Raw genomic sequence first — 27,351 nt, forward strand, 5'->3', positions numbered from 1 at the left:
GGGGATGATACTGGGGACAAGCAGACAATACAGGGTCTGTAGTGCAGTGTTGAGCCTGGACTGTAAAGAAAACTTTACTAGCTTGTAATGTCTTTGTTATTCCAGAGCACTTTGAGCTCTTTATGGTTCAGCAGGTTTGCATCTGAGGCTTTATTTTAGGTCCATTTCCTTAGAGTGAGCTTGTCTGAGTGTGTTCTAAGGGAGTATGTGTCTCATTGACCACACTTGTGTGTGTATCTGGGTCAGTAGAAATCACACACAGGGAAGAGAGAGAAAGGTATTGAGGACTGTTGGTGAATAGAAGTGAGCTGTGAGTGCTTTTGAAGAACTAACAAGAGAGACAGAGAATAGAATGAAAGAAATAAAACTGCAGTGCAGAGAGAACTGAAACATGGGAAAAATAAGGTTTTCCACTCTCACTTCTCTTTCTGTGTATCTATGTCCAGTTTTAGCGGTACAGAACACACAAGCATTAGTAGGCACTTGTTGATGCCTGTATTTCAAATGTGTCTATTTCATTTGAAAAGGCAGCTTGAGCACATGTTTTTAGGTTGGTGAGCTAAATCCCAGTTCAATGAGTTAGCAGCAAACTACAGAACCAAGAGAAGTCCCTAACCAACAATTCATTCTTAAGGCCCGTACAAGTGAGTTCTTTTTGATCAGATTTGTCTGTGCCTCAACGAGGACTTTTGATACCTTGCTTACCCAGTGTTCACGCAAAGGGATTTTCCCTGCCTGATGTGTTGTAGCCAGATCATCTTACTGCTAACACTACCATAGGTTGTGTGCAGTTGATATGACCCCTGAGAATATCCCACCTAGGAAAACACAGTGCATGAGGTTGGCAGAGTGAGACTGCCAATGCTTCCCCTCCCCCTCCTCCCACCCTGGTAGACCTGTTTGTCTGAGCTAACATTTGCAGCTTTGTGTGAACAGTCAAACTGGAACCTGAGGAGGCAACTGGACACTGAATATTCAGCATTGTGGTGGTTGAGGATATACAGTGTTGTTTGAGTTAAGTGTGTGTGTGTGTTTGTGCCTATATACTTGAAGGAACATTAAACATTCAGCACTGAATGCACTTTGCTCCTTAGTTTTAATAGCTTGGGCTAAAATAGTCTGTGCCAAAATAGACTGTAGCTCACTTTGCAAATGCTGATAAGTTTATGTGACCTCTGTATGTGCGTATGTTTGTCTGTGTAATTCAGTTTAGATGGTGTAAAATTAACTCCTGGTGGCGAGGCTGTATCACCAGCCATGCAAATCAGGCGACTGGCCCTGACATCCTGGAGCAGATGAAAGCCGCAGGGTTTTTATGTGACAATTTGTTCATGCCGATTTGATTAATTTAGTCTTGGAATATAAAACCTGTGAAATTACCTGATCTTGAAGACTTAGAAACAGCCAGCCATTTTTCTCAAGTTATTACCACATTTACATTCCCATATAAATGTGTCTTTGAACTGAGGCCAGGTGTTTTTCCAGATTAGAATAAAAGGCTGGTTTTAGAGGCCCCAGGCAAGATGAACTCGACAGTAGCAGGGCACATATATACAGTGATTGCAAGGAAAGCAAAGTCAGTGGGGGGCCCCTCCCTTTCACATGGATAAATGCAGCCCTGCCTGGAGGCTATGGCTGTCTGTAAATGTTGAATTATTACTTAAATATCCACAAAAACTCAGACAAAAAGACATTGACAGGCATGACTTTGATTATCTGTTTTACTGACTCATGTCAAATGACAGCTTAACAATCATGCCTGGACAGCAATTGGCCAAAGCGCTGCCAGCACAATGTTCAGCTATTACTATGGCTGGTTCACAAGATAATCCGGGCACAATCACCAGCGATTTTAAGGTTTCATTTTTCCAAGAGGTGGTTATTATGCGCATGATTGAATCCTTTTAGACTTCACATTTCTTTTAACTATAGTCCATTCACGATGAGAGGATATTTCATCTTTTTATTCATATGAATTCAAAGAAAAGTGAATTATAGACTCTTATTAGAGCTCAGCATGTATAACAACATAATAACAGGTGATGCTGTACTACACTGCCAGGGAAGTGCATTTTATTGGCTTTTTATGCTATGTGACTTTCTGTCCATGGTTTTCTGATTTCCCCTAATGAGAAGAACACACACACAAGATGCAAACACACAGACCTACAGTCTTGCTGCTTGCTCTTTCTTCTGTGTATTCTTCTCAGTCTCTATCTCTGACATGATAGAGCCATACTATATATTAGACCCCCATTAAGTTGAGCTGCATGAGGCTTGTTGCTTGGCTCTGAATGTTCACACTACTCTCTGTGAATTAATGTCCTTCATTGCTGGTTTATCTGCAGCTGCAGAACAGATTTTGTCTGTCAGATTTTGCTACGTGTGCGTGAGTTCTGTTTTGAAAGCCAGTTTTTAGATGCACATGTAGTGTAATGGTTATATTTTTATAATTTGTGGTGGTATCGTGCACAAGTTGTGTGTGTGTGTGTGTGTGTATGTGTGTGTGTGTGTGTGTGTGTGTGTGTGTGACCAACAGACTCATTTATGTCATACTATTCTTTTAAACCTAATCCATAATCACAGTGTGTAACTTCCTGTTTATGCTCCATTTTGTCCCTTTTAAGATCAGAAGCCTTTTTTTTGTACAATTGAACATATAGCATGATAAAATATGGCGTGAGACATGATAAGTCCAGTATAGTATTAAAAAAAGTCAAGATAAAACATGCATCAGTTTGAAAACTCTGAGATCTAATTATAATAATATATCAGTAAATGATTAGTATTTTTATATCCATGCTGAGCCAGTGGTTCAGCAACTCCTGTTCATTATGGGGAGCTGGCTAGTAATTGATCAGGAAAGCGCATAATGAAAATTAAACTATGAGAAGTTCTATAGGAATGATCAAATGACAAAAAATGGGCCGCAAATGTCCAGATACAGAAATTAATTACGAACCTCAAGTATAAATTTACCACGCTCCCAACTTGTCACGTACTGCCGCTTGGTCAAGAGCTTTTTGCATTAGTAATATAAGGAGAACCCTTATAGTATCCCTTTCAGCTGCATCGTGCAAGTTATCCTTCTATGGCAGTTAGTGACGCACAAACTACAGCGATAGTGACCCGTGAAAGAAAAATGGCATCATGTAGAGCTGGGTTACCAGCACTATATAATGACAACCCCCATGTAAGGAGGTTGGAGGGGAGAAGGGGTATAGAAATCAAAGCACATGAGCCTTTTCATATCCGGCACTATTAATATTGTTTTTCATTTCCTTTTTTTATCTTTATTTTTTACTTCCAATCTTTATTATGACTTCCTTTTTTCGACAAAGAATTGCTACATTAGCACTTAAAAGTACATAGTTAAGGGCCAGAAAACTTCATGGGTATGCATTGATATACACAATAAAATATGATTACCAATATTTTTCATGTTGCTTTGTGAAAGTTGTGTCCAGCTTTAGAAGAAGATATTTCTGCCTGTGCGTATGATATAAAGATTTGGTACTTCTGCAGCCCATTCCTCCTTTTGTGCTTCTTTACTGACACAGCATAGCTGTGAGGCTTGTTTGGGTTTCGCTTTACTACTTAACAAGCGGTAACTTAAAGGATTTTGACCTCCAAATCTCTCATATAGATTCTTTGTTGTAGAAGCTTTAAAAAGCCAGGGACTTATATGAAAGCGACCTTGATCGGAACATAACCGACACAACCAAGGGAGACCACAGGATTGACTGCATTTTCTCCTCTGATGAGTGCATATGAAGCCAAAGTCATCAGCTGATTAGCATAACTCAACACAATGATGAAAAAACATTTTTGCACATATGAATAACATAATTTGTTACTTAGTCAGCTTTAGACTCTCTGTGGGAGGATTTTGTTTCCTGGCTAGCTGATTTCAGTCTGTCTGCAAAGCTTAGTTGTTGCTGGCTTCAACTTCACAGTACAGATGTGAAAATGGCATCAATATTCTCACCTAACTCAAGATGAGACATTAACTACTCATACTGTATTTCCCCAAATGTCACACTGTTGTTTGTCTTCAGGGCGAAATGTTTAGATAATTTCAGCGTACCATACCAAGTAACGACACTACTTCTCCTATGGGAGTTGATGGCAAACATCCAAAATGCGGATGTACATATATGCATCAGAACATAGATACATACAACATATGTATGATACATATATTTTCTTTCTGATAAAACAGACATACAATAAAATGTGCTGAGGATTTCTTTATTAGTCAGCCCACCTAGACTGAAGTGAGTAAGATTTTTGCCCTGTGGAGGAGGACTTTGTGATGTAGCGAGTCCTTCAACCTGCTGAATCTAGAAAAAGAAAGGACATGAGTATTGATTTCAGCAAGTTATCTACTGATACACTTATTAAGGATGAGAAAATTGAGGTCGTTAAACGCAACATTTGGACTGTGTTCCAGTGAAGACATTTTTTTAAAGAAAATCAATGAAGAATTTCAAGCAAAGCTGGCTTGTCTCTATTTACTGCAGTGTGACAAACAGGATTCAACAATATCATGGTCCTTATTTCCAGTCATTTATGTATAATCTTACTATGTCCAACGTTATTTAGTCAACTTGGTTAAAGTTTCAAGTAGTGAGTTAAACATAAGTAATCTCTGTTTGCCAAATATCTGTGTATGTGTATATATATATATTATATTATATATATATATCATATAAAAACATATATATGTATGTATACATATACATATGTATATATCTGTAAAAAGTTGATATGATGACAAGTGTTATTTCCAGTCATTTATGTATAATCTTACTATGTCCAACGTTATTTAGTCAACTTGGTTAAAGTTTCAAGTAGTGAGTTAAACATAAGTAATCTCTGTTTGCCAAATATCTGTGTATGTGTATATATATATATATATATAATATAAAAACATATATATGTATGTATACATATACATATGTATATATCTGTAAAAAGTTGATATGTGTTACATTTCAAGCAGAAGCTTAGTGAGTTTAGTGGAGGAGCTGTGTAACAGGCAGCATAGGATACATGAGAATTTTGTTATTTTATTGTTTTTTTTTTATTGTTCCTGTTTTAATTTGTGAGTCATGAAAAACTACAGTTGAGTTGCAGGGAATCATTAAAACAGGTCTCATGAACAAGGTCAGGATTCATGGGTAGTTTATAGGAGAATTGTCCAGGAGGATGTTTTGTTGTTGCAAGAATTAACATTATAGAGGATAAATGCAGTTCACAAAGTTGGTTACTTGGATACTTTTTTGAATGTATATCTGTTTCTTCATCACTACAATAAAAGAAGAGGAAGAAAAGTAGCTTTAGCGCTGTTTCCATCCTACTTCTTGCCTGTGTATGAACTAATGCATTCTCACAGTTCTTTCAGTGTGAATTAATAGCTCGCAAGAGTAGCCGGCCTTTATGTCCGAGAAATAGTTGCATTATCTGATATTTGTGGGTAAAAAAAAGAACAAAAACTTTAAAGAAAAATGTCAATTGGACCGGTTATCTTCCAGCTTTGAGGATTTCACCTTTAAATAACCCAAAGCTGCATATCTCTGGTGGAGGAGTCCCTTTAGGGTGAGAATAATAAAAGAATGGTGCAACAGCTCTGAAACAGCAAGCTTTCAGTGCAACTTAAGCTGTCACCCTGAGAGAAATGAATTAGCTTTTTCCTAGCTATTTGGTGGAAGAAGTTCCTCATCCAAATGAAGATGTATAGTTGGCAATAAGTTACTTTTCTCAGCTGGCGATCCTGACACGTTGCTAAATGCTTCTTGTTTGTAGTAATTATTTTAAGTGAGAAGGCTTTCACAAAATAACAAATAATTACCTAACACTGCTCAAGGAAACTCCCATACACAGCCAGAACCATAACAGATTTTGAGTTCTTTCCTTTTGACCCCTGCTACACAGTGTTCTTGGTTGAAAGAGCATTAACATGTTGAACACTGAAAATCTTATGCACAACTTTGACATAATGTGCTCCATGTGTGCTGTTTCATACTTTAATTTCCACAACATGCATTTGCACTGTGTAAAATATCAAATTACTGTTGTTTAAATTCATATTAATTCATATAAATATATATATATAGTATGTACATATTCTAAACAGGTTTATTGGTTATCTGAGTTGTTTCTTTATTCTAGAAATAGTTTTATTTTCAAGCACTGTGATGCACAGTAACACATTAACTTTGGCTTATGAAGTCAGTGTCACCATGTCCTGGAGTAGCCATCTGGATGTTGAAACCCATGCTTTGGGACTGAAAAACTGACAGAAATAATTACACTAGCGCCTGGTCACAACTAAAAACCATCAGGGATTACTTGCCTGGCTGTCTCTGGCACAGAATCAGTCACTGCAGCCTGCCAGTCAGCCGATTAGCCGAAGAAAATGACAAAAACAACTATACCATAATACTTATTTTTCTCTTCATTTGGGTGATTGGCCTTAGATTTAGTATCATTTAAAGATAAATACGCAAGCCAGAATTTCTAAAACAAAACAAAACAGTTTTAGATTCATCGACCCATGTTTACATGTGCTAAACGTGAAGGTTAGAAGCTCCAGTGACTTAATGGTGTAGGAAAATATGTCAAATAATTTCTGTATATAAACTACAACAATTAGAGATGCTTTACAAACACAGTTTGACACACGTTAAAAAAAACAGAGCTTGGCAGCAATGTAGAATAGGGAGAGCAGCCATGCTAGGTCTTAGCAAGACATTTGGATCCACATAATTTTGAAAGAGTTTGAAAATGTTCATGCCTAAGGAGATAAAGAATTTACAAGGAAAAGAGGATATTACAACCTATAGGAGGGAATGAATTTACAATGTGATGAGGACTGGTTAAAAGTTGAGTTGCTGTGCCGGTGAGTTATTGATGTTTGCTAAAGATTGCTAACATTGTCATCACAGTACAAAGTTCCAGCTTTGTCATTATTTATCGGAGATAAGAAAAGTTTAATCAAACTAAAATATTTTTAAACATTTTTAGAAACCCCAAAGGTATTTGTCTTTGCCCCTTCCTTATAAGCTGCCATTGTGCATCCTTGCTGTTGGCAGGAATGACCTCCTGTACTGTTCTGTGTTGAGGAGCTGAAGAAGCCTCTGTCTGAACACTCTTTCCTGTTTCCATAGGTTATGCACATTTTTACAGCGCAGACTATCTTAGCTATTGCAGCCTATGGGTGTGACATAAGAGCTCTCATACTCTCAAATGATGTGCCAATCAAATCCTAGAAAGGTATGCTATATGTTGAAATCACCACATCAAGAATAAATACATAGCAACAGGTTTTAGAAGACAGAATACATGAAAGATTTGGCTTCAAAATGATGTAACAGCAATCTGGGGGAATGTATTGAGGAAATATATAGTCTTGGCGAAAAGTTTTGTAAAAAAGGTTATTCCAATGGTATGTTGCATGTGCATCCTTTTATACAAAGTAATAGTGTGTGTAGCGAATTTATATTGGAAATAGCTGGCGGCAGGTCAGCAAGCTCATTTTAGCAAACTTACATGACAGTGCCGAGTTACTTTCTCTCTTGAGTGGGATGTCTTACTGGTCTTTCATCTTTGCTCCCCGTGCGCACCAGTGTCCTGGCAGGCTGCTAAAGTAGCTGCATGAGGAGAACTGCAATTAATCCACACAAATCCGCCTCAACTTCTCATCTGGTTCTCCATCAAATCTCTGGGTACATTATCCTCCTCCCTATGGTAACATGATCTCCACACTTCTTTTAGTTTTTAGTTTTTTGGCACCAATGCATGGAAGCCGTTGCAACCTGAAAACCGTTTGCAACTGACTTGCTTAAAAACAAGAGCTCTGTAAAAATGTTGTTCTAACACAACCTCACAAAAAGATAACAAAAAAAATGTTTCCAGCTCCACATTTGTCCCACGTACAATTTTCTCTCTATGACATAATCTCAGACATAATCCTTCAGTCGGGTCTCTTCAGCTCTGCTTCAAAAAAAAATCTCACAGGAGGTCATTCCTGCCCATAGTGCAGTCTTATTTCTGTATCATGTGCTGCGTCCTGGTCACTCTAGACACCTCTTTCCCCACTCCGCCTCCTTAACATTTCCAGCCAGGAGGGTGCATGTCAAGCAAAAAACCTCCTGCTGTGAGGCGTTTGTGTGGACAACAACTGTGGGAAAAGACAAGACCAAGTTGTCATGCACATTCTCCTGAACATCCCCGATGTTAAAGTGTTAAACAGCTTAATTAACTCAAACACTATTATGTATAATTTGCTAACAAAATGGCTGTTTAGGTTAAGAAAGCTTTTTTTTTTTTTTTGCAGTTTTAGAGCAGATTAAATCCACCCCTTGCATTTTTATTCTTTGTCTTTGGTTTGAGAAATATTTGTTTTCAGCTTTTCTTGACCACCTTTCACAGTTTTTCCTCCAGCTGCCCTTTCTTTTCCACTTGCTGTTGAACCTCCTCCACTTCCTGCCATTTAACACAACCACTTTTATTCACTGACTCATGTATTTCCATTCCTGTTTCTCCCCCTATTTTCCTCTAGCTACTCCATCTTTTTAATCTTCTTGTTTGTGTTGAAAATTTCTTTGCTACCGCTGATTACCAGCAATGCAGGTATGCTAGTCAATCAGTTCACACATACATAGAAATGTTTCATTACACTTTGTTTGTAAAAAAATATGTGTGCATGACACACAACCATGGAGCGTAATGGATAAGATACTATTTGTCTCTAACAAGTGCCCAGAGACCCACCCAAGACAGGCCTATTTACCCAGCTCTGCACAAGGGATTGAGGGAGCTATTTTTAGTTAGCAGAGATTCATTTGTTCTCCCTTCCCACACCTCCCTCTGTGGCCTTCTCTCTTTCAGCAATCTGTCTGTTGTTCATTCTACTCTTTACCTATCTTACTATCTCTCTCCTTTTCTTCACAACCTGTCTGCTTCAGGGCGGTTATCAAGTAGTCTTGACGAGGTTGAGCTAGACTAAAGATGGATATTCCGTGTCAAGTAACAGATGCTTAACTCTATTTTTTTCTCTTTGATTCAACTGAGACAGGATGAGACTGAACAATGATAAAGACGCAGGGGATGCCAGAAAATGAATAGGATTAAAGAGGATTTGTGGCATTTCCACTGATATGACAAGAAGGGGTTGCTGCTAAGCATCTATGACCTTTCCTCGCAATGCAGCACGGTGCTTGCTTTAATCAAAAGTTTTTGGAAACACACCTGGTGCAGACCAAATGAGTAAAAAAGGATGAGTTTGTGGGGCTAGAATTCACTTGTGAAGCTTCACCGATGCAAATTTTCATCAGAACCTAGTATGTAGTCTGTATAAAAATCTAACTGGCTTGTAAACATAGAAGTGACCAGTGAAAAGGCAAATTAACTAGAAGAATTGTCTCCACGACTCAAACTCATTGATACACTTCAAAGTTAAAATTCCATCACCCCTCCGTATGTGTAGTTTATTGCTTGCTTAGAGAAATAACTGGGAGGAATTACAACTTTTTGTTGGTGGTATTATTCAGCCATGGTGCAGTATTTTAACAACCTGGGCAAACTCAATGTCTGATTTGTGACTTAATGGTGCCTTAAAAAATAATCGGTACCAACTCGCCATGGCTGTGACAAGGGACAGACAGTGAGAATAACATTTTCAGTCATGTGTTTTGTATAAATTTGGTGCATGGTAATCAGAACTGTGCTCTCACACAGCGCTCTCATATGGTGATAATGGACTTCAAAGGTTATTGAGTACTAACAATCTCACAAGAGGCAGACCCTGTAAAAGAAAGAGTCGGAGTGGAGTCAAGTGGGTCACTCCATGCCCTAAAACCAGCCTGTCTGAATAAAGGTGCGAAATTATTGTAGTGTCTTTCTGTGGTATTTTGACCATAGAATGTCACAGGCATTTCAACAAGGCCTCTAAAAACTGTGGGCTTGTAAAAACGAAAAAGAAAATTTTCAATGAAAATCTCTCCTTTAAAGTCTGTACAAAGCAGCCATCAATAGAGTACACAAAATAGTGTTAATCACTCCTGCAAATATGAATGACTTTGAAAAAATTGACAAGCAATTAGAATGGTTTCAAAATCTTGAGAGAATGAGCTCTAATCCCTGCTCTGAAACATTTTAAATTAACCACACTAGCCAAGTAAAGAGACCTGAATTAACTGTAACTGAAGACCTAGTTATAACATTCGATGGTTATCATAAACTATGCGCACAATGAAACATAAATTCGTCAGCTGGCATATATTTCCCATAATGTATGATTCCATATTTCATTACTACTCTGTGCGGAGTCTTGTGTTAACATGCGTTAACATGGAAATCTCTGAATTTGCTTTAAGCAGACATCAGTACCTTTAACTGCCCAGTAGAAATAATAAGTTGACCTGGGGTTCAGATGAAGTAATGCACTTTTTCATCATCTTCACAAACCTTTTTTAAGGCACAAACAATATGAAGTTTTGTTGTTTTCAAATGACTGAGAAATTCAAGAGGCTTGGGGAAATATTCCTTTGGATACAATCATACCAGCAGACATTGCTTGTGCAAAGCTGACGTTCTGAAAACAGAAAGCAATTGAATAGAGCATGGACACCTTTTCATCTTTTGAACCCAAATGGACTGACATTTCTTTCAGGGAGGAGAACACTACATTTTGTCATTTAAATTGAGCTGACATTCAGGTGTTTACTACATGAGGGGGCTGTATGTTAATGCATTCACTAATTTTAGATGCCTAACAGAACATTGACAAAGTGGAATTAACTATATGGAGAAAAACTGAAGACAAAAAAAGAAAACAAATGGGATTAAGCCGATTCGCTTTATGTGTCTTGCTTCTGTTAGGTGGTAAATAGACATGAATGTCCATCAGTAGTCTCTTGGCATAATTTGTGCTGTGATACAGAGAGCAACGCTGACATTTTAAAGGCAAGAACAAAGCTGCAGAATGTAACCTTTTACCATGTAGTGTTTTCTGTCTGTCTTATGATGGTAACTCCAATGTCAGAGAAACAGTGTGTTAGAGAGGCTGCTTATTAAGCTTGTTCATTATCGTATTGTCATCTAAGTCAGTCATTTTAGCAGCAGCATTTTGTACAAACACAGCACAGTTAAATGTAAGAGCCTGCCTTCAGCATGTCATCCAGGATAACTAACTTAACACACTATATTCTAACTAGCCTGGTTTTCCCCAGGAGGAGTTAAATAATGCAGTCATAGTTTCCATGGGTGGGCCTTGAAGTGGTTGAAGAGGGTGAAACTTCCACCAGTGTCGGTGATAAGAGAAATGGTTAGGAGAGGAACTGAAGATGGATAGAAACTGCACAAAGGATAAAGTTAAGTTAGAAATTAATTTCGCCTATAAAATGTAAACTGATTTTCCGATTTTTCCACAAAGGTCAAAGGCTCTTAGCATGTGTGTTTTTGTAATTGTGTGTTTATTGACAATCTTACATGTGGAAACCGCGAGAGTGATAATGACATTGTTAATTCAGGTGTGTCGTTGTGGTAGAACAGATTCTGGAGTGTGTCTCCACCTGCAGCTATAAGCCCTTGTCCTGCATACACACACAGACACACAAACACAAATTCCATTTACTCCCCTTCACCCTCTCAGCAGAACAGCTCAATGAAAAGGTTATTTGCATTCACCGCTCTCTGATGCTGGCTCTGCAGATGAAGGACCCACATTTTCTTTGACAAATTTATAAATGCAGCAGCATCTCTCTTCACCAGGGTCAGACTGCTCTTCATCACCCCTTCCTTATTTGTTCATCTCTTCCTCTCATTGATAATGAGTGTTTCAGGTCACCAGGCTGTATTGTCTAATCTCCTAACTACTGTCAACTTCGTATCTATTCATGTAGCAGTAAGAGACAAGACGAAGCATGATGTTCCCACAGGAAACAGCTGGTGACTTAGACTGCAGTTTCCTGCTAATCATTGCTGACCTCTCCGTATTGAATTGCATATCTGGAATGCCTGTGCTCTCCTGTTAGACAGCTGACTGACCCATGTCGCCATTTTTACTCTAATTGTGGAGTGGACGTTGCAACAAAGACAGACTGATAGATAGCTGGTAGCACGAGGGGAGATGGAGGAAAGACAGCAGGATAAAGTGGTCGCAATTCAATCTTGTTGCTTAGAGAGCATTTAAAATGATGTGACAGCGCTCCTATGTGCCTTTTGCTGCTGTTTGCAAATGTACATTTCTAACCTCTGATTTGAGGCATTAAATATTTCTTATACTTTCTGTAAGATGTCCTCACACCCTCCAAACTTAATTAACTGTGGTTATTTAAAGCAACAGGCATCACATTTCCTGCATACCTTCTCAAAAATCATTCTCTTTGAGGGCTTATCAAATCTGTAACGGTCAAGCCTAAAATGTGGTATTGGAGTGGATTCTTCATCTTTATTGTCAGTTTACCCTCCACAGCATGCTGCCTTACTGTATGTCCCCTGCCCTCTACTCTCTCCTTCAGTCTGTCTCCAATTACTGTTGTATAAACTCTATTAGTGAAACCATCAGTTGTGTAATTGGCCAATCAGCTTGAGGATCAGACTCCTTATCAAGTTCCATAACAATTATTAAAACCAGCTGTAAATTAGGCTGCCCCAAAAGCTCCTAATAACAGAGACAAGCAATTCACCCTCTGCTTGATTCTGTCTGATTCTGTCTCTGCACTTTGTTCTTTATTTCTTAATCATCTCTCCATCATCTTGATTTCTTTTATCGTCTTATCTGCTCTTCTTGTGATTGGTCAGTCATGTGGGGATTTTCTTTCTCTCTATTTCCCACATACTCTTTCCCTCTCCATATCCCTGCTTATCCCTGTGGTCCTGCTGCCCGAACTTATCTTAAGAGCGTAATCAATACACGAACAAGGAGTATGTGCGTGTAATTACTGTTGAATTTACTATAATTAGCATGGGACAAATGCAAGCAAGATTATATACATGCTGCTATACAAGACAGGTGCATCTTGTACTAGACTTGATTTAAATGAGAAGCATAATCTTTACATTTTAATGTGCAATTCTACGATAATTTATCTCAACATTGTGTTAAGTCAGAAAAGGAAATCCATCCAAAAAAACATCAACTAGTTTCTAAAATCGTATCAAGAATATCGCTGTTGTTAGAGAGGAAAATGACTTTCCAGAAATGACTTAGCTGTTCTTGGAAGAGCACCCGGTCAGGGAGAGTCACACAAACAGTGACAGCTGCAGCACGGTCCTCTCAACCAGTATTCGCTGTGTGTTAAAGTAATGTAATTCTGTGGCAGTCGCTGCAGTGTGGCACACCTTTCCTGGACCTTTCCTGACAAACACTGTTTACGTAAGCTAAAGGTTAGAGGATTGAGTGCAATATGGCTCTGGGATTTTCTGTTACATTCTAGCGTGCAACAGTGCAACATACCTTTTTCTTTCAGAGCAATTATCTGATCTCAAAGGCTCTTCTTTGAGATCTCGTCCCATTTCAATAGTTATTCTCTCATCTGAAAAGACAAAAAGACATAACCTCTGATCTACTTTTCTGCACCATGAAGGAATCCAAGGCTTGAGAACAGACTAGAAAGTTCTTCATTTAAATGAGTTTAACCAACTTAAACAGACTGACAAGATTTGTAGGTGACAAGATTTGAGTGTGTGTCATAACAACATGATGTATCTGTGGTATGGAATCCAGAATATTTTGTGATTTCTTTGTATAGTACTAAGGACTTTGAATTCACCTTTACTAGTGCTTCAACAGTTGCTTGGCTCTTAAATGTATACTACATGAGAAGCTAAAACTGTGGGTATTCTTGAAAGAAAACCAAATGTTGATCTCCTGCATGAAAATCCTCCATACCCTTAAAAACCACTCCATGCAATGGCGGTGCCTCTTGGTTTTGATCTAAACGTAAGGTGAGGAAAAAATCCCAGAGCATTCTGGAATGTCAGGTTTTAGTATTGTAATGCCAACTCTTAAGCACCCACTATGGTGTGCCATAGTGGGTGCCATCCTCCTCCTGGAGGAAGTGCATGCTACGCTGCTCCATTTCCTTCCTGGACGGGTCTAAGAGATTTCCCTTTACGACTGGGACACAAAGTTGCTTAATTTTTAAAAAAATAATATAGGCCACAAAGTGAGGTCGGCAGGGGAAACTATGGTGTAGTATGATGGTATTTTGTTTATTTAGGTGAAAAGTCCAACAAGGAAAGATTTCTTTTACTACTCCCATTTCATTTTATTAGATTAAAGTAGATAAGTGAATATGTGCCCATTAAACTACCACGAAAGCTCCTTTCAGAGTCCAAGCTGCAAGCAAGGAGAGCCGCATCCTTTTTAACCTCTTCTCTCGTATACACACAAAATACCCTCTGCAAACAGCATTTCTTTGTGTAGATCTGTCTGAGTGCATAAAGCAGCAAAAAGGGTCTCATTCTTTTGCACATACACGGCAGCCATAGAGACCCAAAGCAGGGCTCTGCCCCAGGGACAGATGTCTGAACAACCTTTTCCCAGTTGAGTAGTGGAAAAACCACTGGTGTAATCTGCAGTCTGAAGAGAACAAAGAGAAGGAACAATGAACAATGTCCATCAAAAATACCTGTTTTTTCAGTCATACACCAAAACTATCTTGGCTTATGATGTTCATTCAAACATTGTCCAGCCTTGGCTACAACCTTCCACACAGAGAAGACACGGTAGTGCATTGTTTAAAAGCTGAGTCTGTTTTTAAAAAAACAACTTCATAGCATTTGTCTGCAATGACAAATGAATAGGGTCGAACTGGCTTTGGACTAGACCTGACATTTCTGTGATTTTCCAAACTTGACTAAGTATCTGTAAGCCTCACAAAAACCGAGAAGAAAAAACTGTCAACTTTAGAGTGCCTTGTTGATTAAACTGAACAAAGGACAGAGATAGGACTATGTTGCTGCTTTGTGCTCCCTAACTGTATTTTCTATCAGGTTACATTCAACAAGTCGTAGAATTTAAGCCACAGATGCCATTGTAGACAAAGTAAGAAACTTGGGTTTTATGTGTGCTCTCCAACTTAAAAGCAGGGCTAGAGTGGGTTTAACTTCTTTGTTTTTACTTTGTAAACGCTCTTGATCTTATCTTTAGTATGAGAGATGTTCTTCACTAAGCATCACAGCTAAGCTTGTTTCTTCAAAGAGGATTTTATCAGACTAGCCAATTCTCCTGCTGTCTCTCACTAACAGCTCAACCTCTATTATCTGGGATCATTAATGTGCACTCATGCTTCTGAGAAGGCTACGATACAGAGAAAAGCGTAAAAAAAAGAACAATCTTCAAGCCTCTAATGACCTCTTAAAGCCTACTTGTCAGTCCCTGGAACTCCTGTGAGCAAAGAAAAGCAGCAGAGAGCCATTTAACTGCTTATTTCCTACTGGCTTGATTTAAAACCTTCAATTATAGCTACATTAATGTTCAAACAAACTTGTAGTGTTTAGTAACTCAATGGCTCCAAAATTAAATTGCACTGCAGCCCACTTGATAAAAAGGTTACTGAAGCATAACTAGATTAACAGAATATTTGTTGATTATGTATGAAAACAGCATATCTTTTTAAGATAAAACTCTGAATTTCTTAAGTAAATCTCAATTGGTAGATGGTACTCAGAGATTTATTTAAAAAACAACAGAAAATCTAAGGGGAAATAACTCAGGAACGTAAAAAGACTCCACATGAAATGATCCAACAATGACCAACTGAAAAATAGGGGTATGTATGCGTAGGGAACTGATGACAAAATAAGCGGCAGGTGAGGCAATCAGCAAAGCCGTCCAGTTGTAACAAGGAGAGGAAGTAAAGCTCAACAGAATACCCTCAGGGGTAAACTCTGCAAAATAAAACAGGAAGTAAATGAAGACCATTAACGAAAACCAGAGCATTGGAAAACCCAGAACACAGGGTTGCTGTTGAGTAAGGCACCATGGAGGTCAATGAAGGCCAACTCACTATTAAAGCTGTTCTCTATTGGTGATTTTAGGAACTGCATGTTGTACTTCAGAGCTGACTTCATTTTTTAACCACAGTGGTTGCGTCTGAAAAAAACCACACTGCACTCAGGAACGAGGATGTTTGCCCTGTGTACATTTTGATAATCACATAAATGATTATTTTCAATGTTTTCTTCTTCCCACCAGGAAACAGGAGCTGTTGAACATCTCCAACGTTCCTTTAGGAGAATGCCCACCCTCACCGCCCCGCACTGCACCGCCCAGCATGAAGGTATGACACACATACATGTACACAGAAATGGAAATAAAAGCAGTTCTTCACACTGCATGCTTTTTTTTCAATTGGTCACTACTAAATCAAGGATATTAAAGTGATAAAGGTATACTCAGTCCTGCCATAGTTCAAATAGGTTTGCTTCCATTTTTTTATTAATACGTACGTTATTGTGTAAACTGAATCCTGCTCCTCCAGGGGTGAAGTACTGTAATCCCTTACGTATGTGCTTGACATTAAAACAGGGATTACCTTTGGAGGCAGGGAAAATAAAGCTTATGCAGGAACTTGAGGTTCTCTGCACCACTGCTATACTTTAAATCTTTGAATTTCTACTTTCAACTTCTGAGGAAAGTGAATAATGTAAAAGGATTTCTTTTTTTTTATGTGAGTCTACAATTCTTTTTTATACTTTAACATTCCCCTCATATCTCTATTCAAACACCCACACTTATGCTGCTTTTATTTTCTTCCTTTTCGGTTCATGTTGCTATGACTGACATGTGAAATTGCTGGTATGCAAGGCCCTAAATTGGTTTTCTGGGTCTTTATCTCCTTTGTTTTGGTTTCCTCTCATCAGCCTCTTTTATTTGTTGTTGGATGTTAAGAATCAGGGGCAGGTTGTGTTATGAAAAAGGAATTGCAGTCAGATCTTTCTGTTGAGTAGACCGAATCATGACGCAGTACCTCTCAACTGATAGTATCCTGACCGTAAATTGTCAATCAAACTGTGCAGTCAAAGGAACCAAAGGGAAAAAATATGTATCACAGGGAGGGAAACCAAATGCATTTAAGCCATCTGACTTACTGTTATACTGACGCATGTTATGACATGTTATTCTGCTACACATCCAGAAAAAAGATTAATACTCTTTATAAGAGTTGATGTTTTCCAGATATTCATTACTCACAATGCACTTCTCTTGTGCTACAGCTTGGTGATTTATTTTTCTCCAGCCTGATAAAAGGCAGGTTATGTTTTGCAGAAGGGGGAGATCAGCAGGGTGATACACAGGGAATAGATGATGGCTTCTGGAAGAGGAAGCCAATCTTTTTGGTATGGTGACCTTGAAGCGAACCGTCATTCCTGAATCTGCTGAAAAGAACACAAAGATGGCAAACAGAGGAGGACAAAGAGGAGACTGGAGAAAATAGAAAATACTGTAATATATTAAAAAATATCTGAGAGACATTTGCTTTCAAGCCAGAAGACATCAATTTCAGCCTTGATATGTAGCTGATTTCTTGTAATTATTATTATCGATGGCAACCTGCAATTTTGCTGTGATCTAGAGTGCCTAATGGCAAGAAATTCATTATCAGTGTCACAATGGAATATATATTGTGAAGCTTATGATTACCACATAAATCAAATCTATGGCTTTTGTGTAAAAATACATGTCTTCTTTCTCAGACATGCTAATGAAATATGTTTTGGCAGTACTGTCATCAGGTTCACATTTAATCCTGTTTGATTTAAGTTGCTAAGATCCCCGTGTCACTCAATACCACCGTCACACTTTCCTCTTTAAGAAAGGTTTAAGTGGTTTGAGCAGCTGTTTAAGGTCAGAGATCTGGTAACAGTAGTAAGTAAACAGTATAGTTGCATGGTAGTGTATATGAGTGAACCCGACTGTAGATTTAGGCTCAGCAAGAAGGCAGGCAAGGACAATAAGTAAACATTCATTTTAAATGGCAGAATGAGAATGAATATGAGGCAGACCATAGCAAGATGATAACTGCACTTTAAGTGTAGAGAACATACAACAGAAGCAAAGATGTGGAACTGGCACTGATAAAGGAAACCCGGAGCTAAATATACTGAAAACCTGTGAGAAACACGAAACGGCAAACAAGGACCAGGTGTTAATCAAATATGGGAAGTGAATTGAACAAAATACACAAGGTGGAAAGTTATCCAGGATAAAACATAAAGTAAATTTGACTAAGATCTTCAAACTACGGTAAACACGGATACATGCCAAAGATACATATACAGTACATGAAAATCCAAATGATAAAGACAACATTAAAACAGAAAGAAGGCAAAAAACAGAACAAAACCCATAGACCATGACATACAGAGCAGGAGTGGTGGGAACCATTCAATTCAGTTGATATTTATGGTGTCAAATGTGATAGAGTCTTCAAAACAATATTAACCTCATGTAACGCAGTCTCTCACTTTAACAAACACAAATCTGCTCAAAACTTGTAGGTAAACCATTACAGGAGCATGAATAAGCATAATAACGTAATATGTTGATATGTTTCTGATCCCAGTCATGTCCTAAACAGCCGATTTAAACTGTTCTCATCAAACCAAAGATAAAGGGCTTCACATTTCAATCAGGTCAGACTGAAACACTCCTTTGTGCATCAGTCATTTCTAATTTTACAATGAAAGCTATATATTTGTGGTGTCACAATATTTTGACATATGTAAAACTGTCACGCATGTGATATTGTACATCTGATACATGTTCAATAAAACTTACAAAGAGGTAGAGTTACACTGTGGACTGTCACCAAAGAGAACCAAGTTTGAGTCCCATTCGACAAATACATTGAAACAACTTTTAACTTTTAAACTTTTTTGTTTTGGGGATAAGTACAAAAAATGCTTTCCCATATGAAGCAACGGGTAATAAAAAGCAATAATGTCTCACAATTTGTGTGCCCTGACTGAGCTGAATTGGGGCACTTCACAGAGTAAAGTAACTATAACCAGCTAAGATTTACCGTAATCTGTAATTCAACAAAATTCAGTACAATTTATAATAATCCAGTATAATCCCATACAATTTAAAACAAGTACAATTCAGTTAAACCATTGAATTAATCGTTAAATTACACCTTGGCCGTCTGCAATGTCATACTTCAGTAATTATAATCAATGTAATCTAACATGGACTAATATGCCTATGAAGTACTTTTACATATAGTTCTCTCAGTATATTTCTGAGCTGGGGTCAGGGGCAGCATCGCGGTGCAGTGTTTTCCACTGTCACCTCATGACAAAACGATCCGTGCTTCAAACCTCAGCTGGGGTCTCCCTGTCTGGAGTTTGCATTTTCTACTTAAGCCACAGTTCAAACACATTCATGTTAGGTTAATTGGTGATTCGAAATTGAGCATGTGCTGCCACTGTGTGTGAGTGCTGTGATGGACTGCAGGCCTGTTCAAAGAGTAAAGCGCCTCTTGCCAAATGTAAACCGGGCTAAGCTTCAGAACAGGTGGAGAAAATAGATGGAGCTTTACTTTATTGAATTACTTTTAAAGATAACAGGATGCCTACACTGCTATTGCACTCCAATGCGCAATAGTAGATAGATTAGAATTCAATCTAAAGAAGTCCTCATGGTTCTCTGGTATTCTACTTTGATAACACGCGATGTAATTTATTGTCTGTATGTGCAAATGCTTTAATTAGGCACGTCACTCTGTGATTTCACACTTCACAATGACGCAGTCTGTGCTAAACGCTAGTAGCCGACTGTCTTAAAAGACACTACAGCTGAGACACAGCTGAGAAAATTATTTTGTCTCAAAAAATGTAACTCACCTCATTTGCAATTGCATGTACCTATACAACACAAGCACACAGGAATAACCTGTTCTGCTTTGACAGACAATACAGGTAGCAGCCTGACGTGACTTTCCTGTTCAAGCTGCATGTATTTAGGCAAAACAGAGGTTAAAAGCAAGTGAGAGTGAAGGTAGGAGTAACACAAAAGTACAAAATATTCAGATATTCCAGCAGCAGGTAAGTCTGTGTACATTACAATTTGACAATTAAGTGTACAATAAGTGTGTAAGTTGACCTGCATGTAAATAGTACAACTATCGACTGTACTTTGTTATCAGCCTTTTAGAAAATAAGCAAATTTCTTTTGAAACTTTAGTTTTATTTTATCACATATCTTATTTATCTTGGCACGACAGCTACATTATGAATGCAACATTGTGGTAACTGTCATACTGCTGGTAAGTCAGTGATATAGTTTTTAAAAGATGTCAGATGTGCAACTGTCTGTAAGTACAGCTCATCCTGTTTTACAGCCAATATTACTGTATTGTGAGCTGAGGCTATTTCAGAATATTCTATCCTTAAATACCAGATATGCAGCTTTGGGGTCAGACTCAGCAGTGCAGGTAGAATAACTGTAAGAAAATAGTCGGTTTTGTGATTGATTCGGTTGCACCTGCATCTCTTAAACTTTCCAGTTTTGTGTCCTATTTATAGCAAGTTTACTCCCACATGTGCCATATTTCACAACAATATTTCATAACCCAGAGACCAAGCCAAAACGGCACTGACTCAAATATTCGGGTCATTACAGAAGTCAGATGTATGGCAAAGACTGGTGTGTATTCAGGCTCAGAGGTCAGAGCTGTCAGCTTTATCCTTCCTAAACAAGGCTGTCTCATGTTGCAAACAAAGGCAACAGGAGCTCTACTAGAAATGCCATGCAAGTGCAGTGAATATTATCATATTCAGTAAAATAGGAAAGGAAGCAGAAAGGGAATTAAAAAAAAAAAAACTGTGAAGCTTAGCACCCACTTCACTCATATCGGTAATCTTTGTATCCGTAACTCCGATTAAGCTAAACTTTGTGACATTTCATTATTCCTACAGTTAACATGGAGAGATATGGATATTGCTGCCCCAGTCTGTGACTTTTCATAATTTCTGTCAATTTGTGGGCCGATAACGTTCATGACTTAACATGAATATGTGTGAATTCAAAGTCATTCAGCCATGCAGGCAAGACTGTGTATCTAATCTGCCTGTGGCCTGCGGTCACCTCTTCACGTTGCCATGGAAGATAAGAGATGCAAATGTTGCAGGGTTAGAGAGAGATAAAGAAAGAATAGACACAAAAGTAAAAACACTGTGAGAATAGAGAACAGAGGACAAATTAGCTAGATATGGCACTGAGATAACAGGGAACAGAACAAGGATGAGACAAGAGATGTTCAGGTGCCATTTGATAGATTGACAGCCAAGCATAAAGACAGAAAGAGCTTTCTTGACCTTGTTCGTGTCTGGCCATTGTTGGTGGTTTAGCTGAAGATTGTCAGCACTCCGGAGTCCACTTCAACTGTCATAGCCTAGCCAGCGTGGTCAGTTGGGAGATTCGGAAGCATTCCTGATGAGCTGGGGCTCATTGAGTTGGGCTGTCCAAAAAAGACTGCTTTGACTGTCATTATGCCACTTTATCTGCTTAATGTTGTAGGCTCAACTCTTACAACTGCACCATTAGGATTTCAATAGACTGGATGGATGCACATGAAGCAATTTCCTCCAAATAGTCAAAGGTGATGAGGAAAAAGAAATCCAACTTCAAAAGGTTTTTCTTTTCTTGATGTAGCAATAGAAAGCTTTTTCAATTAATCAAAGGGAAGGTACAAAGATGTTGTGAATGTTCAGGTAGTAAGAATGAAAGGTGCTTGAAAGCGACAGATATTTTCAAGAAAGGACAAATGAGCTCAGTAACGACTACTACAGATAAAAAGAGTCTGGTAATTACTATGAAATGAGGTGTTGCCAAGCCAATTTCAGATGCCAATTTTGCTCAGGGCGCTGCACGGTGGTGTGGTGGTTGGCACCATCGTTTAACAGCAAAAGTGTTTCAGGTTCAAATCCCAGCTTGGGCTTTTCTGTCTGGAGTTTGCATGCATCTCCCCATGTATGCGTGGGTTCTCTCCGGGTACTCTGGCTTCCTCCCACCATCCAAAAACATGCATGTTAGGTTAAGTGGTGACTCTAAATTATCCCTATGACTGAGTGTGAGCGTGCATGGTTGTGTGACTGGCGATCTGTTCAGGGTGTACCCTGCCTGTAGCCCAATGACAGCTGGGATAGTCTCTAGCTCCTCCTCGACCCTAAATTGGATTGAGCAGGTATAGAAAATGCATGGATGGATTTTGCCCAGGAAAATTTAAAATCTCCAGTCACAGGTCACAGAGCGCCGTTAAAATCTAATCTAATCTAAAGATGAAAAATTAAACAAGGCCTATTGGGAAAAAAATATTAAACCACAAGCAGCATGTGCCGTAAAATAACATATTTATCGAATTAATTTTTTTGGCCTTTGAGCAGCAAATAACACAATCCCTGCTGAGAATGATGACCACTAAATTAGTCATGAGGAAGGAATCTGACTGCTGAGAGGACAGGTCAGAAACCTACAAACCGGTGATTGCAATTTAGTAGAAATCACGCCACACAGACACACACACACAAGGTACACTGGTGGATTCTGCTTGAAATGTTCAGAGGCTTCTGATATTTACATTATAGATTTAAAGAAAAAACATGTCTTGCAGTGTTAATCATGATAAGATGATCTAGCTAGCCCAGACAATTTCTTTTTAGAATTCTCATATACATATTCACATTTACATTGCAACTTTCATGCATAATCAGTAAGAGTTTTAGGTTAAAGCTGTTTAAATCAATACCTCACCTTCAAACTTATAAGGCCTACTTATAAAACTGCAGGATGTGAATAACTGCTCTATGGTTTATTTTCTGTCCCCAATTTCCTCCACATAAATAACTGGTTCAAAGTTTGACCCTGGCCTACAGTCTGTAAGAGCAGATTTAATAAAACTGTAAAAGTATACTTAATCAAATAACCCTGCTTCCCTTTTTATTTTATACTGTATAACCTCAAGTTATATTCACACTGTGCAGAGAGACTAACACACACGACTGCCAAAGAATCTAAGAATAAGAAAGCAGGTTTTATTGTTGGTCTAGCAGCCTGCTGTTGACTCTGTGGGTCCAGCTGCAGCTCTGTATCAGCCTGCAGCACCTTTGGGGGGTTAATATTAACTCTTTGATAAGAGATGTGTGCATGACTATGTGTTAGCACCAAAAGTGGTGATTATAGATGTATGTGGTGTATGGGGCTTAGTTTTTATTAGAGTAGTGCTTTAAACTTTTTTTTTTATTTCAATCAGAAGAGAACCATTTAGGCAGATAACAAACACAAATAAAACACATTTTTAACTGGTTTAGTCAGTGGGGTGTTATCAATTTCATTAACTGCATTGTAATCAACAGCAGAGAATCTAGGAAGCATGCTCATACTGACTCTTTACCAGGAATGCTGCTGTAAATCTTCCTTCCCAGCCTTTTTTTTTTAACCAGGAAGTTTAATTTGGCATCGGGGATCAACATCTGTTATGTCTGAGTGAATGTGTGAATGCACTTAAAGCCGCTAACCCTCACACACAAGCCTTTACGCATAACAAGTGCAGCAGAATTTGAGTTGAGAAGAACACGTGGACAATTCTCACTCTCACAGCTTGTTTATGTGGAAACGTGGAAGCCCAGGGGATAAAGACGTGCCGACGGGCTTGTGCATGGTTTTGTTTGTGTGCGCGTGTGCTTTAGGGTGTGTTGACATCTTAGGAAGTGGTTCCTTATCAAAGTGTGTACATGTGGGCGTGAGAGGCTGTCGCCTTACCCTGCCCTCTTGACGCAGTAAAACTGGAGAGTTGCACACTGTGGGCTGCTGCTCAGCCTGCTCTGCTGTTGTCAGGACCCATGTTGTCAGTGTAAAACCTTTAGATTCAGACGTTTGGGTTTTGTATCGAGTGTTGAGGCACCTGTATAAGGTGTAAATTAAGCACTGCTGAAGGGTGATGACTAAGCTTTTGAACTCACTAAATTTGGGTTGGGTGTCAGTAAATTTCCAAGCTCTGACGTTCAGAGTTTAGCACTCTATATTTTGTCTTTTAATCTACTTTTGTGTCTGTTTCAGTCTGCAGAGTTCTTCGATATGCTGGAAAGGATGCAGGTAAGAAATGCTTATTTTCTTTCTTCTGAAAGCATTGTTTCCTCCTGTTGTCCTTGTCTTTCTTGTTTCCTCTCTTTCATTCCTCCTGTCTGTTCTCTCTCTTTGACTACTACTGTTGAAAAGAAATCGCATACTTTTTATGTCGGCATGCTGCGAGATGCATAGTTTTTCCCTTTTTTTTCTGCTACTGCAGTCAGATACAATGACTGTATGTCAGACGTTGGGCTTAGAGTGTTTCTCACATTGGATAATGTGGATCCTGCTAGAGAAGAATAAAAGCTCCGGAGAGATCTAGACTGGCTATTTTCTCCTTCTCTGTGAGGAATACATTGATTTTCTATTTCTTCTGAGCAGCGTCTGTCACTTTCCGTGTGCGACCACTTTGTGCCCTCAACGGGCCCCTGAGGGCACAGGCTTTGAGTCAAAGGACAGATGGTGGAATGAAAAGGAAGAGGAGGAGAAGAGAGAAAGAAGGGTGGAGAAATAAAAGAGACACAAAGAACTTTAAAAGAAACTGACTCTGAAAGAGAGGACAAGAGGGGACAATGGTTAGATTTGCAAAACAGATTTCAGTTCAGCAAGTGTGAGGTGAGCAGCCGGTGAGAGGAATATATTAGGAAAAGATGATTTCATGCAGAAGGTCACAAATGCAGCTAATTAAACTAATCTAAAAAAGAAATGGCTCATACACGTCCTCCAAACACAACCCCCAATCACAGGTCTGCTGATATGTTCTGTTTTTAATTGGCAACACATTCTGTGAGCAGATATACGGCAAAAAAAAAAAAAACAATTCAGTGGACCGATTACTGACACAGCACAAATGCAAAGCTGCAAAATTAAAAAAAGTCTAATTGACGAACTTAAAAAAAAAAAACTTTTTCAGCTGCAGGCATCATTTTTGATGAGCTGTGTTGACGTAGTGATGTCGGTTTTCATATCAGCTCAAAGATAAACTGCGAGACAGGAATGTTTGCCCACGTGAACCAATACATGTTACTTTCACAGTCCATGTTTAAAAGTTGTGGCATGAAAATTGGTTTAATAGGCACTTGTTTTGTGTCAGGCCGCGTTGCAACACGTAACAAAAGATGTGGCCAGTGAGTCACATTCTATTCTAGTTTGCTCTGAGGCTGTCTTTTGTCTACATGCCCAACCAAGTACATTAGTTCTCACCCTAACCAAGTTTAAGCATAGCAGGAGCTGTATCGCAGTACAGAACTGAGGAAGGAATACATGGCTACTATACCAATTTTGAGCCTATGTTTTGAAGTTGCTACCTATTTTGACCAACATATGTATTTTACAATCTGTCACAAGTTTGTGTTGCCTGTAATCTAAACCTGAATGCATTGATTAATTTAAAACGCCATAAAGTTACTTCAAGTTACTTCAACACTCAAAAAAACGGACAAATTCAGACAGTCAAGACCTTTAGGGTGAACACAGCAGAAAGTCAACTTACGGGAGCTTTGTTTTTTTCTCAGTTTGTTTCCTGATTAATCCTCTAAAGCAGTGGCTGCTTCTCAATTGCAGAATAACCAATAGTGCGTTTTAAAGGTAAATGGAGGTTAGGCTACATCAAGTTGATTGATTAGGATGTACTACCACACACGGTCAATAGTGATATTTGATCATAGAATGTGGTCATCCCACCCTTCAGTTTAGGATGCTGGCAGATCATAATGATTAAAATATTCAATTTTTAAATATCATGGCTTCAGATACACAAGATGCAGTAAATATTCAACTTAATTACTTACCAATTGAGGGAAATCTAATGGAGGGTCTTAGCCTTTATAAAAGAGTTTTCAATTCAAAATCAGATGTTTATAATTCTGGTATTTGGTTATCAACATAGAAACTTGTGTTTGAGGTTATAGCTTTCATTGTAAAAGTATTACTAATCCCTTTTAACTCAATATAGTTTGAATACATTTTTTTAACCATTCAACATAACAATAGAAATGTTGAGTTCGTTTTGTTGCTGTTTTTGAGCGTTAACATTTTTGTTGTTGTTTTTATGTCATATAGTTGATGAATGAAGCAAGGATTTGGACCATCAGTGTTTTCTGTGCAACCAAAGCCTTAAACACTGTTAGTATCTGAGCCAGAGAGCTTAGTGAGCAACCCCCACTGTACTAACTGACATATTGGGTTCTCTGCCTTGCTTCTAAGTCAGTCTAATGTGCATCGTCTCTGTGGTTAAACTAATTAAAGCACCACATGTGTAATGTGCTGCTGTTCAGCAGTGTGCTTTTTAGTCCAGTAAAGATGGTTAAATTTGAGGCCGTTGCAGTGTAAGTAGGCAGCAATGGCCAACACTGCATCTGATTTATTTACTATAGAAAGAAAATGGTAAATAGTACCAATAATTGAATATATACATTTTCTCATAATACCAGCTAATACCAATAAAGCAATAATAGATAAAGTGGTGGCAGAGTGGATCCCCTATGCTCAGTGATAAAATCTCAAAGTGTGTTTCTGGATGATGATTATCATCATCATCATTATTTTTTTCCTCTTTTTATGCATTTCCTCTCTCTCTTTCGCTTAATTTCTTCTTTTTCTTCCCTGTCTTGTTCTCATTGATCTCTTTTATCTCTATGACTGAAAATTGCTGCCTCTTTAGAGTATTTCAGTGATGAGTCTTACATTGTCGAGAACTGTAACAGCTGCTCCAACGATATGCGCTCGGAAAAAAAAAAGCCGAAGCCTAGACTAAAAAGTGTGTCAACGTTTGTGTGCACGTGTGTTCTCTTTGTCTCTACAGTCATGTGAAAAAGAAAGTACATCCTCGTTAAATCTAGTGAACAACTTTTGAGGATAATAGAAAATGTAAGCAAGAAAGTGGATGCAGTGTGTGGAAAAGCTAAGCATATGCACTTGATTAATTAATCATCACTTGGTGTGAGCACCTCCATAAAAGCAGAAGTTTTGCCAGGTTGCTGCACTGAAGCATTCCAGTATGTGTTAACACAAGGCCAAGGAGGAAAGACATCAGCAATGATTATAGAGAAGCAACTGTTGCTGCCCATCAATCTAGGAAGGGTTATATTTCCAAAAATAATTCCGCAGTCCATCATTCCACAGTGAGAATGAGTATTCACAAGTTGAAAACAATTTTTCTGCTTAAGACCCAGAGCTCAACCTCACACTCTAGCCTCAGTTAGCATATGGGATATCAAAATTCATGTCGGTAAAATAAGTTCAAGAGTGAACATTTATGACTTGTT

General features: G+C 38.5%; 1 protein-coding gene across 7 annotated transcripts in view; it reads left to right on the forward strand.

Moving 5' to 3' along the window:
* rap1gap2a (RAP1 GTPase activating protein 2a) overlaps nt 1-27,351 on the forward strand; it is a 96,440-nt gene that overhangs the window by 50,955 nt on the left and 18,134 nt on the right. For 4 of the 7 annotated variants that reach the window (XM_072392897.1, XM_072392896.1, XM_072392894.1 and 1 more), the window contains 2 exons: nt 16,211-16,295; nt 24,077-24,112. In XM_072392897.1, coding sequence (XP_072248998.1) covers nt 16,211-16,295; nt 24,077-24,112 — 121 coding nt within the window. Of the gene's footprint in view, nt 1-16,210; nt 16,296-23,843; nt 23,865-23,911; nt 23,955-24,076; nt 24,113-27,351 lie in introns of those variants that run through there. The other 3 variants (XM_072392899.1, XM_072392900.1, XM_072392898.1) reach the window with 3 other exon arrangements.

Source organism: Leuresthes tenuis, unplaced genomic scaffold, assembly GCF_036924035.1.
Source record: "Leuresthes tenuis unplaced genomic scaffold, fLeuTen1.0.hap1 SCAF_9, whole genome shotgun sequence".
Taxonomy (NCBI): domain Eukaryota; kingdom Metazoa; phylum Chordata; class Actinopteri; order Atheriniformes; family Atherinopsidae; genus Leuresthes; species Leuresthes tenuis.